Source organism: Rhamphochromis longiceps, linkage group LG15 (assembly GCF_057381845.1).
Source record: "Rhamphochromis longiceps isolate RC_006_pf linkage group LG15, R_longiceps_female_GT1.1, whole genome shotgun sequence".
NCBI classification, from domain to species: Eukaryota; Metazoa; Chordata; class Actinopteri; order Cichliformes; family Cichlidae; genus Rhamphochromis; species Rhamphochromis longiceps.
In genome coordinates this window covers 28474932-28491068 of record NC_140571.1, presented here as the reverse complement: position 1 = coordinate 28491068, position 16137 = coordinate 28474932, and the positions used below count along the sequence as shown (strand labels likewise).

Below are 16137 nucleotides of genomic sequence, written 5' to 3'. Positions count from 1 at the left end.
CCCGGTACCATACGACTCACGGTCCGTGGCCCGGGGGTTGGAGACTGCTGTGTTACAGGACAACCATTCACACTCACATTCGCACCTATGGGAAATTTAGAAACTGCATGTGTTTGGACTATGGGAGGACCTGAGAGAACCTACGCAAACCCAGGGAGAACATGCAAACTCTTTTGAAATTAATCATCTTAATTTCATCACCTGTGGAGGAGATACATGAGAAACATAAAATTACAGAAATGCACAAAATTAATAACTTAATATTTAAAGTCATTTAAAGTCTCAGGATGTCTCATCTGTTCGGTCTGACCAGATAAAAAATATCAAAAACCTTCACAACTTAAATCTTCAGTGAACTGAGCTCATATAGGTCCACTTAGCCCACATTTCCCATTATGCTTTGCAGGGATTATGATGGGACTGTAATGTGTCCATTCAGAGCAGCTTAAAGATCTGAACATCACCTCAATGCTGTTAGTGTGACACACCGAATAATTACAAAAGCCTTCGTGTTTCCTGAACAGCAGCAATCAGAGCTGAGAGTGAAACTGAGAAACGCAACTTCAGTGTGACTGAACATGAACTGCATGAGCCAAAGTCCTTCAGCTGCTTTAACCTCTGGACTCGGGTCGCGTTAATCTGTGATATGCAGGCGAGCTGTGATGGGCTCGAGTGTCTGCGTCTCTTTATCTGTGGCAGTCGAGGCTCCTCTGCCTCCAAATAGAAACCCAAGTCTCTGGAATCAGTTTTTATCTGCAGCATGAGGACGAACGGCCGGCTGGCAGCAGCACGAGGACTCGCTCTGAACCTCAGTGATCTTGAAAATGAACAGATTAATAATCCTTCTGAAACTTCTGAACCAGAGGAAACCCAACAGGAATCATATCCGACTTGTTTTTCCCAAAGTGAGGTCCTGAAACTGAGTTTGTTTCAGAGCTACGGAGGGTTGTAAAGGACAACACTCACACTGCAGGAAGAGACAAGGGCTTTAAATGTTTTACAAAGGTTGTTTGAATGTATGTGTGTAGGTGAAACTGGAACACTGAGACTGAGCAGCGTTCATGATGTTTAAATCCACAGTTTCAGCTGAAAGAGGAAGAATAAAAATGAAAACAGTTTGTTGTGCTGAAAAACCCAGTGCTGAAAAATGAAGCCAGTTAAAACCACTTTGAGCCACTTAGCATATAAACTTTGGATGCTTTTAATCAAATCTGAACATTTCTAACTTTTATTTGTCTAAAAGTGATAAAACGTTAAACTCCAAAGACTCTGATTTTTAGTTTTAGGTACAGAACTTACCACATAGTCTGCAAAGAGGGAGGCCTTTTAATTATGATTCAGCATCTCTGAGAACATCATCAGTGCAGCAGATTTGCACGTGGATGTTCAAAACTGCATTTTACACCCAAGACTAAATCCGAGGAACAGAAACCAGAACCTGCATTTAGAGACCAGGATCATCTTCTGCCTGTGAAGATATTAAACTGGCTTCATGAAATATAGTTAGTGTCAACAAAAGGAAACAACCAGAATTTAAAAAGAAACAGTTGAAGTGAAGAAAGCAGCGTGATACACACACACACACACACACACACACACACACACACACACACACACACACACACACACACACACACACACACTGAGCTCAGACACACACCTGTAAATCAATCAGCGCAGACTTTTGTCTTTGGAATAGGAGCTAATCACTGAGTAAGCGAGTGGCTCCCTTATTCTCTCATGAGGAGCACGTCAAAAGGTTTTTAACCCTGAGAGCAGGGCACCAGGCTTGAGCAACTGGGAAATATTTCAGGACTCTGTGGCCATTTGCCTGTTGTTTAAATAAAAATCTTGGACTTTATTTCTTTTTTAGTAATAAAAAAGCTGAATGAAACCACTCAAAGCAAAACAGAGTGATGAGCTGTTATCTTTTTAATTAAAGCAACAATCTTTGTAATTTCTCATTTTGATTCTTGTTATGATGTTTTAAAGTAACTGGATTAACACGCATGTCATGTCCCCGTTTTAAATTTAGAAATCCAGATTTTCCACCTGAAGAGGTAACATCAGTAACAGGTCAAATTTGGACTTTGTGAGGGAGCAACCGGACGTTTGGCTGCAATGGCATTTTCTCTGTGTCAGGATCCATTTTAGCTTCAATAAAAATATTTAAAGGACTCAACAAAGAGACAAACGGAAAAAGACAAAAAGGTTAAATAAAAAAATTTAATCTGCATCTTTTGTGCAAAGTCACATTGAAACTGTGCAAAGCTTCAAAATAAACCGATCGACGGGAGGAAGAGCTCATCATCATCATCCTCACGGGGTAAAACTTTTTCCCAATGAAGAGCTTTAAATCCAGAGCTGACCCTCTGCTGATCTCTGCTGAGCAGCATTGATCAATTTATTGGTTGTTTATTGGCTCTGATACAGAGAGAAACTTCTTGAAGCCAGAGGATCATCTCCGGCTCTGCTGAAACGAACGTGTCTGTTTTCACTTGTTTGTTTGAAGCTGTTCTGCACCCACAGCTCTGAGCTGATCATTATTATTGATCTGTGATTTAAAGGTTTGACGTCGGCTGTAAAATTACTGAAATGCTGTATAAACTAGGATCTTTGAAAACATGAAGGAGCCTGAAATGTTCTAAAGTTTAAATTCTCCATTTTAAAAAACACTCGCCCCAGAGTAGCACCAACAGCTGTTCAGCAAGTCTGGCCAATCAGAGATGAGCTGATGCGCAACCGAGCCACAATAAGAGTCTCCCAGCTGAGTCTCAGATGTCTTCGGAGGAATCAGGGTTGGGTTCGGGCGAGCCTCTTCAGATGGGTCTCGGGTGTTCAGCAGAGTGACATGCGTTTGCGGTACTGCTCCACCAGAGGAACGAGGCAGCGTGGTGAGCCGGCCTGCAGCATGAATGGGTGCTCCAGCAGGTCGGCGGCGCTGCTCCTCTGCAGCGTGTCACGGGTCAACATGCAGCCCAGGAAGTCCTTCAACACGGGAGACACCTGGAGACAAACACAGTGACATCATCAACGACTGTCAGGATGAATGATTACATCATCATCAAATGCTACAACTAATCTGGGCCCACGACCCACAACCAGCATATTAGCATTTTAGTAACTGATGTTCAGAAAAAATCTGATTTTGTGTTTTCAGATTTAACTTACATGAGAACAAAGATGTGACAGATAAAATTTAGAAGGACCCTTATATGTATGTCTGTTGGTCCTCAAAGCATGTTCAGGTCTCGGGTCCTCACTCCATATAAAAATAAAACTAAGTGTGTGTGTGTGTCTGACCCGCTGGACGTTCTTGACACTTGGCACTGCTTCGTCTCGCAGCTTCTTCATTGCAGTGATGGGCGTGTCACTGAAATACGGTGGCTCTCCATCAACCATCTCCACCACCATGATTCCCAGAGACCAGATGTCCACCTGAAAACAGGAAATGGTCAGACCTCAAAGGCATGCTTTTAATTTGTGCGTGTGAATGGGTGGATGACTGAATGTAGTGTAAAGCGCTTTGGGGTCCATAGGGACTAAGTAAAGCGCTATACAAATACAGGCCATTTTTTTTTACCATTTTAATTTGAAATAAGACCTAGAAACGTAACTATTTGATGTTTTTCTTAGTTTTCATGTGAAACTGTGATTGGTTACTGAGAACTGTGAATATCAGTTACTGTAAATATAAATGTGATATTTGTTTAACCTTGTTCAAACTGAGGTTTGGACTTTTGTTTAACTCTAAGACTTATCCTAAGACTTGTCCAGCTTTTTTCCACCGGTTTAATCGACTCATTAAATTATTTGGCAGGAACATCCTTCATGTGCTGTCTTTACCTCGGTGCCATATGGCATTTTGGCGATCACCTCAGGAGCCATCCAGTATGGGGTCCCGACCAGAGACTTTCTCTTTGGGACTTCTTTGCTGATCTGAGCGCAGAAACCAAAGTCGGACAGTTTGATCTGCAGCAGGATCCAAGAAGGAATTTCATAGATTTACTAACAGAAAACCTCTGAGAATCCTTTTCCAGCTGTTTGTGTGACCGATACTCAGCAGTATTTCAGTCATATCTGACTGAGGCTTGATTAGTCACTGTTATCAGGATCTGAATACTTTATTAATCCCAGAGGAAATGATGTGGTCACAGTTTCTCCAAGACAGCAAGGACATAACTAACAAGTTAAAGGTCATGAAATAATGCAAAATATTGTATTACCAAATAGCTCTAATATACACAAAATTAAATATAGACAGAGTTCAAGTTGAGGTGTCCCTCATACTGGCGGTTATTTTCTCTGCAGAGGGTGTGCAGGTATTGGACTGTGTGCGGTGCTTTAGATGGAGGAGTTGTACAGAGATATCCACAGGCAGGAATGATTTCCTGTGTCGTTCAGTGGTGCATTATGGGTAAACTCAAGTCTCTCACTGAGGATGCTACTGTGACTGGCCAGTGCATTATGGAGTGGCTGGGAGGTGCTTTCCAGGACTGTCCTTTAAGTGGACATGAAACACCACATGTATAATGTACACCACTGAGCCCTGCTCTCATACATTGCCAAATGTAACTTTATCTGTGAAGCTGAATTTAAGGTATACATGTTTAACTTTAGAATGTGTTTAGCGCCATCTTCTGTCAGTACAGAATATGATGTCACTAGGTTGGTTGCAGCTAATAGACTCACATTAGTTTATGTTAGCTAACTAGTGACAGAACTGATAACTCAGAGGAAAATAAGGACACTGAAACTAAAAATCAGTCAGCAGCAGTTTTGTGCTGACGTCAGCTGATTGCACAGCGCGGTACACCTGTCTAGAAGAGGAAACGAGACGAGTGTCGGATTCCAGATTGTCCGTCTGGTAACTTAAACAGGTTCTCCTCCACCCTGTCCTTATTAATAAAGTGTTCTGCAACCTCTGACAACCAACAAGTGGATTTCCTATTTCATTGCAGCTAGCCAAACAACAAAGAACCGCTGACTGCTGATAACACAGAGAGTGAAAGTGGACAGTATATCATTGTTTTTACCATAAACTCATTGTTGAAGCCAGGGGCTGCACAAAAATAACCCTTAGACTCTGAACATGTTCCAAAAAATTTTAACTTCCAGCTTGAATCCAGCTTCACAGTTACATCAGGGACAGTTGACATCAGGGCTTCATGATTTAGACTGGCTTTTATAATATAATGTTTCATGGCCATTTTAACTTGGATAACACATTTTATTGGCCTTGCAGATCAGTTTATTGAGTTTGTTGGCATTTGAGTTTTGACTAAATAATAACATAAATAATCTGGAAAAAAGATGCCTGATCCTCGTTATCAGCAGAAGTTGTTTTCCTTACTGTAAAGTAGTACTGGCAGTCATACAAACTCTAATGGAAACGATTAGAAACCTCTTATCAATCAGACAAAGACAGACATATATTGGTACATGTCTATCTTTGAGATTATAAATGGTCTTTAATTATTTTAGTATTTTTTAGTATTTATAATTTATAAAATTTATAATATTTTAGAAATAAAAACTCACAAACACTCAGCTTTGCCTAACTGTAATGTCAAACTTTAAAAAGATAGAGATGGTCGTCATTAGGCATTTTTGGGTTTAGGGTACTCATTATGTGATAAACACAAGTTTGTGTGAATTCTCTGTATCTGTTGATAATCCAGGTTTAATTTTTAAGAAGTTCTGTAAATGTCAAAGATGTGTCACAAAGAAGAAGAAGGGTGTTACCTTCCCGTCCAGGGTGAGCAGGATGGAGTCGCTCTTGATGTCTCGGTGGATCACACCCTGAGAGTGCAGGTAAGACAGCGCCCGCAGGACCCCCTCACAGACTGTCGCTATCTGCTCCTCGTTCAACCTGAACCACGCAGAAACATCATCGTAAATGGCCTGTATTTGTATAGCGCTTTACTTAGTCCCTAAGGACCCCAAAGCGCTTTACACTACATTCAGTCATCCACACACTGGTGATGGCAAGCTACATTGTTGCCACAGCTGCCCTGGGGTGCACTGACAGAGGCGAGGCTGCCGGACACTGGCGCCACCAGGCCCTCTGACCACCACCAGTAGGTGGGAACGGGTGAAGTGTCTTGCCCAAGGACACAACGACCAAGACTGTCGAAGCCGGGGCTCGAACCAGCAACCTTCTGATTACAAGACGAACTGCCAACTCTTGAGCCACGATCGCCCCATGAACACAGAGAACATCTCCCAGACGACACACCTGAGAGACTTCCAGCTCACCTGGTCTCACTGACGATGTGGGTTAGAGCGCCACCTTGCAGGTACTCCATGATGACCCACAGCTCATCCTCCACTAGAGCGCTACGGTACATTTCCACCACATTCTGGTGCCGGTAGTCCCTCATGATCACCACCTGAGACATATGAAGTGAAGATCAGTCAAACTGCAAACAGGTAGATCTTCACCCACCTCACCACACCTGTACCTCATTAAAGAGCAGCTCTCGCCGTTGCTGCTTCCTGAGGTCCATCATCTTCACAGCCACCTGTCTCCCGCTGTACTTTTCCCGGGCGATGCAAACCACGCCTGTGGACCCCTCTCCAATCTTCACAAAGTTCTCCAAAGTCATCCTCGGGTCGCCAGGGTCCACCACCATCTGTAGTGCCTCCTTGAACTGCTCATGGGTCACCTTTGGAGGACCGCCATCGGACCCCGCCTGCTGGTTGGAGGCGACTGCGTGACCTGGGGAGCCGGTTGGGGGAGAGTGGGGCTGGGAGGGGCTGTCCTCAGTTGTTAAGTTTGGAGATTTGATAGGAGCATTAAAGGCAGAGGATGGGCGAGGCAGCCTCTGAAATACAGCTCTACCTGTGATGATGGGACTGCTGGTGCTGTTAGGAGGAGGCAGGAGGCGGGAGGAGGGTGAGGCCAGCTGATGGAGAAAAAGAAGAGACACTGAGTTAAAGCTTCAGGTGTTTCCCCTTTTTATGCTACTCTGTGCTAGCGGTTTCTTCCTGTTCAGGTCAGGCTATGCTAGCTATTTACATTTCTATAGTCTGTATTTATCCTAAGCTAATATATCTGCATTTTGTATCGAGCCATTTCCTATACTTGTTCTAATCAGATGTGTTGATGTTAGTTTGTGTAGCTTCACATGGTTTGGTCTGTCCTCAGCAGACTCATTCTAATGAATTTGTTAAAATGGTGGAAGTGATCCAAACACTGAGTTTCACCTGGAGGTCGTAGGACGAATGCGGTCTTCTTGAATTTTCTCTGGATGAGAACAGCAGGTCAGGCAGGTGACCCACAGCTGGTCTTAGCCTCACCTGGTGCCTATTGGTCTCCACAGTGTAGGAAGCTGTCCTATTTCTTAGTTCCGCCCCCTCACTGCGGGCGTACAGTCCACTTGGTTCACCTGTCCTCTGAGGTTTGTCTAGTTTAAGGGGTGTGGTTTCAGACGAGGAATCCACCTGGCAGGTAGACTTGGCTCTCTGCAGGGCCCCATTCAGTTTGGGGCTGCTGCTGTCGCTGCGCACCTGTCGTATCCGGTCCTGCCAGTAGGTAGAGCTCCCACCACTTTTCACACTGCCGCCGCGGTGACCTAGCTCCTCGTACTGGTACGACTCGTCCTCGGCCAGTTCTCCCAGCCGGCCCATCGATCGGGCACGTTTCCGTGCCGACGGACTGCTCCGGCGCAGAGAGTTGGAACTGCTGACCGACATACGAGTCAACTCAGAGATCACATGACTGATGTAGTCTCCATGGCCGATGAAGCTGCCACGAACGATGGTCTGCAGAAGAAACCAAAACAAATCAAAGTAACTCCAACGGCTCAGAGCACCACCACACTGCTGCACTACCCTTATAGACTTCCTCACAGGACCACACGTTCTCTCTTAGCAGCAAATCATCTGCTTTCCCTGATCCACAAAGACTCAGTGAAGCTCCTCCTGACCTTCTCCATCGACCCTCTCAGAGCAAACATCACATGTGCAGAGCTCTTCCTCAGCATGAATGCACACTGCTGCTTGTTCACCTATCGATTTAACCTTGGACACCTCGTTCCTGTGTCTTCATGGTATCATCGGCTTCATCCCTCTGTACTGCACATCACCATGTTCTCAGACCCGGTAGATTTGTTCTTCATTTTCATCATCCTCTCACCACCCACCGCCCTCTCCTAGACCTCCCCATACCTGCACAGGTGCGTCATTTGCCTGCCTTTGATTCCTCCTTTCTAATCCTCTGCACTTCCTGAGGTCCTCACTAACTGTCCATCTGTCCTTCTCTCTCTCATTTTCTACATTGATCAGCTCAGAGTCCTTCTTCCATTTTCTCGTCGCAGTGTCTTCAATCGTTAGCACATTTCTGCTCTTACTCACTCTGTCTTCCTTACATACAGCTCACTATAAGCCCATTCTTTTTTCTCTTTGCTGTACATCTGCCTACTTCCTTCATCTCTCTGACTGTCCCCCTTTTACTTTGCTAATATCTTCTTTTGAATACCTTCTGTACTTCCTTATTCCATCACCTAGTCTCCTCATCCTCTTTCCTCAGTCCAGATACACAAACACCTTCTTGGTACTCTCACATCATCCGAAACTCTCTTGGTAGTAGGACAGGGAACTCATCCCTGAACTCTGAGCACTATACTACAGCTACTAGTACTGCTGCTGCTGCTGCCACTACTACTACTGCGACTACTAGTACAAATATTAATGATAATAATAAAAATGATAATAATAATAATAATGATAATAATAATAATAATAATACCATGACCCTTAAATCTGTAAGATATCTGAGGTGATCTCCAGAAGAAAAACAAATAAAAATTATTGTTTGGATACATAAAAAAGAATGATTTCAACCAAAATCATCTGCTGAAGCATTTTTCAACTTTTCATATCATTATTATTATTATTATTATTATTACTAGTAGCAGTAGTAGTATTTTTGGTTTGAAAATATGAAATGCCATTTAAAATCAATGTTTAATAATCAACTAAATAAATAGATGAGAAAGTGATGTTGTGAGCCTGCCCTTTAAGCCAGCGGTCTCCAACCTGTTTTGAGCCACGGACCAGTTTATGCCTGACAATATTTTCACGGACCGGCCTTTAAGGTGTCGCGGATAAATACAACAAAATAAAACTAGTACCGGTACCGAAAAAAAGAAGATTTATTCATAACACACGTGAAAAGACCCAGGAAAACCGAGTTAACGATAAAAACGATAACAAAATAACGCTGAAAACCGATAAAAACCCTGAAAACCATACATTTCAGACCTGAGCCTCAACTCTCGCGGCCCGGTACCACACGACTCACGGACCGGTACCAGTCCGAGGCCCGGGGGTTGGGGACCACTGCTTTAAGCGATCGTGGTTCAAGAGTTGGGAGTTCGCCTTGTAATCGGAAGGTTGCCGGTTCGAGCCCCAGCTTGGACAGTCTCAGTCGTTGTGTCCTTGGGCAAGACACTTCACCCGTTTCCTACTGTTGGTGGTCAGAGTGCCTGGTGGCGCCAGTGTTCGGCAGCCTCTGTCAGTGCGCCCCAGGGTGGCTGTGACTGCAATGTAGCTTGCCATCACCAGTGTGTGAATGTGTGCGTGAATGGGTGGATGACAGGTTGTGTAAAGCGCTTTGGGGTCCTTAGGGACTAGAAAAGCGCTATACAAATACAGGCCATTTACCATTTAAACCTTTTAAAATGGGTGAGTACACAGTTGCTCACCTGTTTATGTATTGATGTTTTCATGTATGCATCAGCATCATTTTAACAAGAAGTTTTACCTACCAGAGAACAAAAACAATGACTGACGATGTCATGTTTACATTAGCTTTACTGGTTTACCAGGTGAGCTTAGCGTGAACTGCGGGTGATTCAGGTATATAATACATGAGTACTCGCTGATGAACTACAGCTACAATATTAAAGAAGAAAAAACTCCAAGTACTCCAGAGTTTTGAGTTGGTACTAATCAAATTGAACTAAAGATTAAACACCTTGTTTCAGACTGCTGCTGCAGACAGAAGGAATGAGGAAGTTTATTCTGGGATTTAGAGTTTGTGTTTGTGGTGCAGCTGAAAGATTCAGATTCCTTTGTTTTAAATGCCGTCGGCTGTCAGCCATATGGCATATAGTCTCCTGCTCATCCCACTGAGCTAAACCGGTGCCCGAGGAAGTATTGATACAGTAAAGACGTTTTTACATGGTGATCCATGACGAGGAAGCAGAGTCACTGTGAAGGACCCGACTCTAGGAAAGTTCCTGAAGGTACTTCAGATTGGTTCTGATCTATGCAGAAAGCTGTGATTGTCGTTAATGTCGCTGTTCATCAATAAATCAGCTTCTTCATCAGCTTTCTGATGTTCAATGAGACGCACCGCTTGGACCAGCGCACGCAAATACACAATCAATACATTCGACTGATCCGTCATCATGCTGGCGTTGGTACCTGATCATCAGACACAGGTCCATTACATTTACAGCAGCCTTGAGAGATTATTGAAATGATCCATCCCACCTTTTTGGGTCCTAGTTCAACATTGGTGATCCTGGAGGGGTCCACCAGGGGGCGTGGCCTCTTCAGCGTGTCGATGACGCTCTGCCACTGCGGCGGCAGCCCCACGTAGCATCCCGAGGTGACATCAAACGACGTGTGGACGCGGTGCTGGAAGTCCTGTGGCGCCGAGATCTCCAGCCTGTGCTTCTTCTTCCTGCGTTGGAACATCAGCACGGAGGCGTAGAGGCAGAGGCACAAGCCGGGTAGTGAGAGCTGAGGGAAACAACAACAACAATACTGGCAATCAGACGGCGACATGATGGACGTCTTGCAAACATTCACACTCAGGGAGTCAGAGCACTGACAGCACCTCTTCCTGCTCAGGTGAGTTACCTGAGCAGAGTCACATGACCTCACCCTCCCTCTCAGAAACCGACCAAACAGCCCAGGTGACAATCTCACCTGGCTGCATGAGTAAAAGGGCGCTGACCTGAAACTGACTCTGAGTCACTCTGCAGCTTCGATTTGCTGAAACTTTATTCAGAACAACAAAAACTGACATTTTCTGATGTGCTCATGGCACTGGCCACCAGCTCGGAGCTGTGATTATCGGCTCAACCTGTGTTTTTAAATCAGGCTTTGTTGTTCAGAATGAATCCAGTGCTCCTGTAACCGTTACTAAACACAGCATGCTTTTATTTTGGTGGGCAACTGTTCCAGGCTTAAATGTTCAGCACATGCTAATAAGAAAAACCTGAACTAAAGCTTTACATTTACCATCCATCTGAACTTCACATTCAAAACAATTGCTTTTAAGTCTGCTCCCATGACTCTGTATACATTCACCAGCCACGGCACTGGGTTCATACGATCGTTATTAGTGCATATGCATCGTCAACCATCATGGTATTTAGGCATGATCAACACAACCTGCTGGCATTCACACTGAGCATCAGAATGATGAAGAAAGGTGACCTAAGTCACTTTGAATATAGCGTAGTTCTTTCAGAATCCACCAACCTGCTGGGATTTTCCCACCAACCATCTCTGAGTTTACAGAGAAGGTCTGGAACAGAGAAAACAGGTCACATAACCACTCGTTACAATCAAGGACTGCAGAATAGCATCTCTGAACCTTGAAGCAGATGGGCTACAGCAGCAGAAGACCACACCAGGTGCCTGTTGAGCTTGTAAATCTGAACCATGAAGAGTCAAAGCAGCTCTGAAGGAAAAAGGAGCTCCAACCAGTTAAGTAGAAAGCTGTACCTAATAAAGTGGGGGGCGCCCGTGGCTCAGGGGGTTGGGAAGCGTATCTGTAACCAGAAGGTCACCGGTTCGATCCCCGGGATCTCTGTCCTGGTCATTGTGTCCTTGGGCAAGACACTTTACCCTACTGGTGTTGGCCAGAGGGGCCAATGGCACGATATGGCAGCCTCACTTCTGTCAGTCTGCCCCAGGGCAGCTGTGGCTACAACCGTAGCTTGCCTCCACCAGTGTGTGAATGCGAGAGTAAATGAATAGTGGCATTGTAAAGCGCTATATAAGTCCAATCCATTATTATTATTATTATTAAAGTGGTTGGTTGACTGTAATTTATAATCTAAAAGTGAAAAAAAAAAGCCAGAGTTATAGCCTGGGAGGTTAGGGTTGTGCTTTTGTTTTACACGAAACTATGCTGTCTGTGTCATCAGAACGTTGCTTTCAGGTTAATCCAACATTAATCTGGATTCTTGTGTCACTGCAATCTGATCCGTGGATTAGTTCCTGCATGCCAAGGTTATGATCATTAACTACAACCAAAACATGTTTCCTGTGAACCAAAATAGATGTTTTGACATCAGTCGCTGGCCAGCTGCCAGCTCTATGCTCATTAGGCAGTCATGTGTGTTTTGCCACATCACCTGGTGAGGCAGCAGAAACCATACCTGCACATTCAGACAGTCCTAATGTCCTTCTGTGCCTGAGACATAATCATCTTATAGAAAAGTCTCTGTATGTTTGTCCACTGGAACATTTTACAATCAAGTTACTGAATAAAAAAAAGATTTTATGGTTTTTAGTATTTAGTACTGGTTTTCAATCCCAAGCTCAAATTTACTGAACATAAAGATTTTACGAGAATTAAAAGCAGTCACACAAGCATCCTCCTGTAGCCCAGCTCGGAAAAGAAGGAAAATAGAAATCCTGTTTGGCGACATCATTATCATATCTTAAGACGATGTGATCTAATGTGAGAGTTTCAGAGTTTAGGTTGAAATATAAATGAAGGACGACCCGTTTCAACAAAACAAAACAAAATATCAAATGGTATTCGGCACTGAACGCCTAGCCAAAAGGACAATTTGTCAATATCAGGAAGTACTGATGAAGTACTGGGGAAGTACTGATGAAGTACTGGTGGAACTCAGATTCCCACTTGGCTCTGGTTCAGGTGTTTTTATTCCAAAACCTGATCTGATCTTCTGAGATGTTCATCCAGATGAATGACCTCTACAACTTGATAACTAAAAAGACTAATGAACGAATTAACTTAATGGATAGAAATTCCGGTGCAGTAAATTAATGGAGGTGAAGGTGGAGACTTTGGTGACTTCAGGATGTCTGTTCTGCTACAGGCTAACACCTCGAGCTCATTATGGGACAGTTTACATTTCAGTGTGAAGATGCTGGAATGAAAATCTGCATCTCCAACTCAGTGGCCACGGAAAAGGTGGAGTGCCCTCTGCGGGATGGGTGATGGATGTATGGATTGATGGATAGATGGGTGGACGGATTGGCTGGTGGGTGGTGTAATGATAGTTGCTATTGTTGAAGCTACCCACAGGGGGCGCTCTGGAATCAATAAGATATACAGAATAGAAGACGAAGTGATCGTTGTAGAAAGAATAATAAACAGCTAGCTGAAGCTAGCACCAGGAGCAATTCTTGATGTTTTATTCATAGAGGAATAAGAACATTACATGGTACCAGGAGACGGGTTAAGAATAAGAAGCAACGCAACAAGATGGATGCAATAAAACCGCCAAGTCCGTTGAAACTGACTGGAAACGTGGATGCAAGTTGGAGGACTTTCAAACAGCAGTTCAAACTGTATATTGCAGCTGTCGGAGTGGATCAACGGGCAGATGAAAGGAAAATAGCCATACTGCTCACCATCGCCGGCACAGAAGCAATAGAGGTCTTCAACACTTTTGTGTTTGCTCAGCCCGAGGACAAAGATAACTTTGATGAAGTCATGAAGAAATTTGACGAGCACTGTCTGTCAAAGAAAAATGAAACATACGAGAGATACGTCTTTCGCTCACGCTTACAGCATCAGGGTGAGTCATTTGATACTTTTCTCAAAGACCTCAAGATCAAAGCTCAGTCCTGCAATTTTGGTGATCTCAGAGACTCTATGATACGAGATCAAATAGTGTTTGGAACTAATGAGAAGAAGCTCCGAGAGAAACTGTTGAGAGAAACAGAACTAATGCTGGAAAGTGCTATAAAGATAAGTCAAGCCAGTGAGCTAGCACGACAACATGTACTGACGTTTAGAGAGCCTGTTCAAGGAGCAGCGCAACAAGAAAATGAGGCAGTGAATGCAGTGTCAATTAAAAGAAAGCCATGGAGTAAATTCAAAAACAACGACAACAGAAACAAAACGTGTGACAATGAAATGTTCACTTGCAAGAGATGTGGAGAGAAACACAGACCAAAACAATGTCCCGCATATGGAAAAAAATGTGCAAAATGTAAAGGACAAAACCATTATGCAAAAATGTGTCTCTCCAAAAACAAGGGACAAAAAATACACACTGTGCAGGAAGACACAGTGATGATCTAAGTGAAACATTTTTCATTAAGATGGTGTCACATGAAGAAGATGTCAATGCACAGTCTTCAAGACATAACACTGGCCAAAGTGTTAGTTCAGTCACAGATGATAAATGGACTGCTCCACTGTTAGTCAATGGGACATTGGTAACATTTAAAATTGACACAGGGGCCAAAGCTAACTTGATCAACGAGAAGGATTTCAAGGCACTGACTGAGAAGCCTAGAAGATTTACAGAGAAAGTCACACCGCTGAGGGCCTACAATAACCAGCCAATACAAACAAAAGGAGGATGCAGACTTAAAGTGACAGCTAAAGGCAAACAGCATAACATTTTGTTCACCATCGTGCCTGATGGACACGAGTCACTTTTAGGAGATAAAACATCTGAGGACTTGGGACTAGTAAAGAGGATCTATCAGATTAATACTGACACCATGAAAGAAGCCAAACAAGGGAAAAGAGTGGAACACCAAGGGCATGAAGGAAGTTCAGACATTATCAGTAAATTTCCTTCAGTCTTCAAAGGACATGGAACATTGCCTTACACCTACAAAATCCAGCTCAAGGATGATGCCGTGCCTGTGGTGCATGCCCCAAGGAGAGCGCCTGCTCCATTACGGACAAGTTTGAAAAAAGAGCTTGAAAGAATGACTCAAATGGGTGTCATTGAACGAGTGGAAGAGCCCACAGACTGCGTGAACTCTATCACTTGTGTCAAGAAAAAGAATACAGGTGCCTTAAGAGTCTGCCTTGATCCTAAAGATCTAAATGAAAATATTAAAAGAGAGCATTATCAGATCCCTAAGAGAGAGGAAATAATGAGTGAAATGGCAGGAGCTAAGTTTTTTAGCAAACTGGATGCATCACATGGATTTTGGCAGCTGAGGCTAGACCCAGAAAGCAGCAGGTACACTACCTTTAACACGCCATTTGGGTGTTACTGTTTCTTGAGGCTCCCATTTGGAATTAAATCAGCACCAGAGATCTTCCACAGGGCAATGGAGTCCCTGATCGAAGGGCTGGAAGGCACCAGAGTCTACATAGATGACCTCGTAGTCTGGGGAAATACAAGGCAACAACATGATGAAAGGCTGGAGAAACTTTTGTGGAGAGTTAACAAGAATGGACTTAAACTGAATAGAGACAAGTGCCTCTTTGGTGTTTCAGAGATGACCTTCTTGGGAGATAAGGTTACAAGTGAAGGGGTGGAACCTGATCAGTCAAAGGTACAAGCCATATTGGATATGCCAGCACCCACTGACAAAAAAGGTGTCTTGCGAGCAATGGGAATGATCAACTTTCTGGGTAAGTTCATTCCTAATCTTACCTCCAAGACAGCATGCCTAAGGGAGCTGCTACAGGACACCAAAGTGTTTGAGTGGACGGCCCGGCATGAGAAAGAGTGGAAAAAATTGAAGGAAACTGTAACTACAGAGCCGGTCCTGACATTCATCAAAGCCTCAAAAGATGGCTTAGGAGCAGTTCTGCTCCAAAGGAACAAAGACAAGTGGCAACCTGTAGCATATGCGTCCAGATCAGTGACAGAAACTGAACAACGCTATGCTCAAATTGAAAAAGAGACTTTGGGCTTAGTGTTTGGGTGTGGAAAATTTCACAGCTATGTATATGGATTACCAACCTTTACAGCAGAGACTGATCACAAACCTCTCATCTCGATCAGAAAAAAGAACCTCAACGACATGTCACCCAGAATTCAGCGCATGATGATGGTGTTGCAGCGCTATGATTTTGAGCTGATCTACACGCCTGGGAAATATATCGTACTCACGGATGCTTTATCCCGAGCGCCAGCACCAAGTGGTGACAGGTTA

The 16137-nt window shown here is 43.8% G+C and overlaps 1 protein-coding gene across 4 annotated transcripts in view; it reads right to left on the bottom strand.

Annotated features, from left to right (window-relative positions):
- Window positions 1-791: 791 nt before the first annotated feature.
- Window positions 792-16137, bottom strand: part of pak6b (p21 protein (Cdc42/Rac)-activated kinase 6b) — a 23779-nt gene continuing 8433 nt past the window's right edge. The window contains exons 4-12 of one of the 4 annotated variants that reach the window (XM_085381403.1): window positions 10504-10755; window positions 7210-7767; window positions 6845-6908; window positions 6465-6721; window positions 6259-6392; window positions 5746-5872; window positions 3847-3972; window positions 3304-3438; window positions 792-3006 (exon numbers count right to left, since the gene is read on the bottom strand). In XM_085381403.1, coding sequence (XP_085237529.1) covers window positions 2839-3006; window positions 3304-3438; window positions 3847-3972; window positions 5746-5872; window positions 6259-6392; window positions 6465-6721; window positions 6845-6908; window positions 7210-7767; window positions 10504-10710 — 1776 coding nt within the window. In that variant the 5' untranslated portion in view covers window positions 10711-10755 and the 3' untranslated portion in view covers window positions 792-2838. Of the gene's footprint in view, window positions 3007-3303; window positions 3439-3846; window positions 3973-5745; window positions 5873-6258; window positions 6393-6464; window positions 6909-7209; window positions 7768-10503; window positions 10756-16137 lie in introns of all 4 variants that reach the window. The other 3 variants (XM_085381402.1, XM_085381401.1, XM_085381400.1) reach the window with 3 other exon arrangements.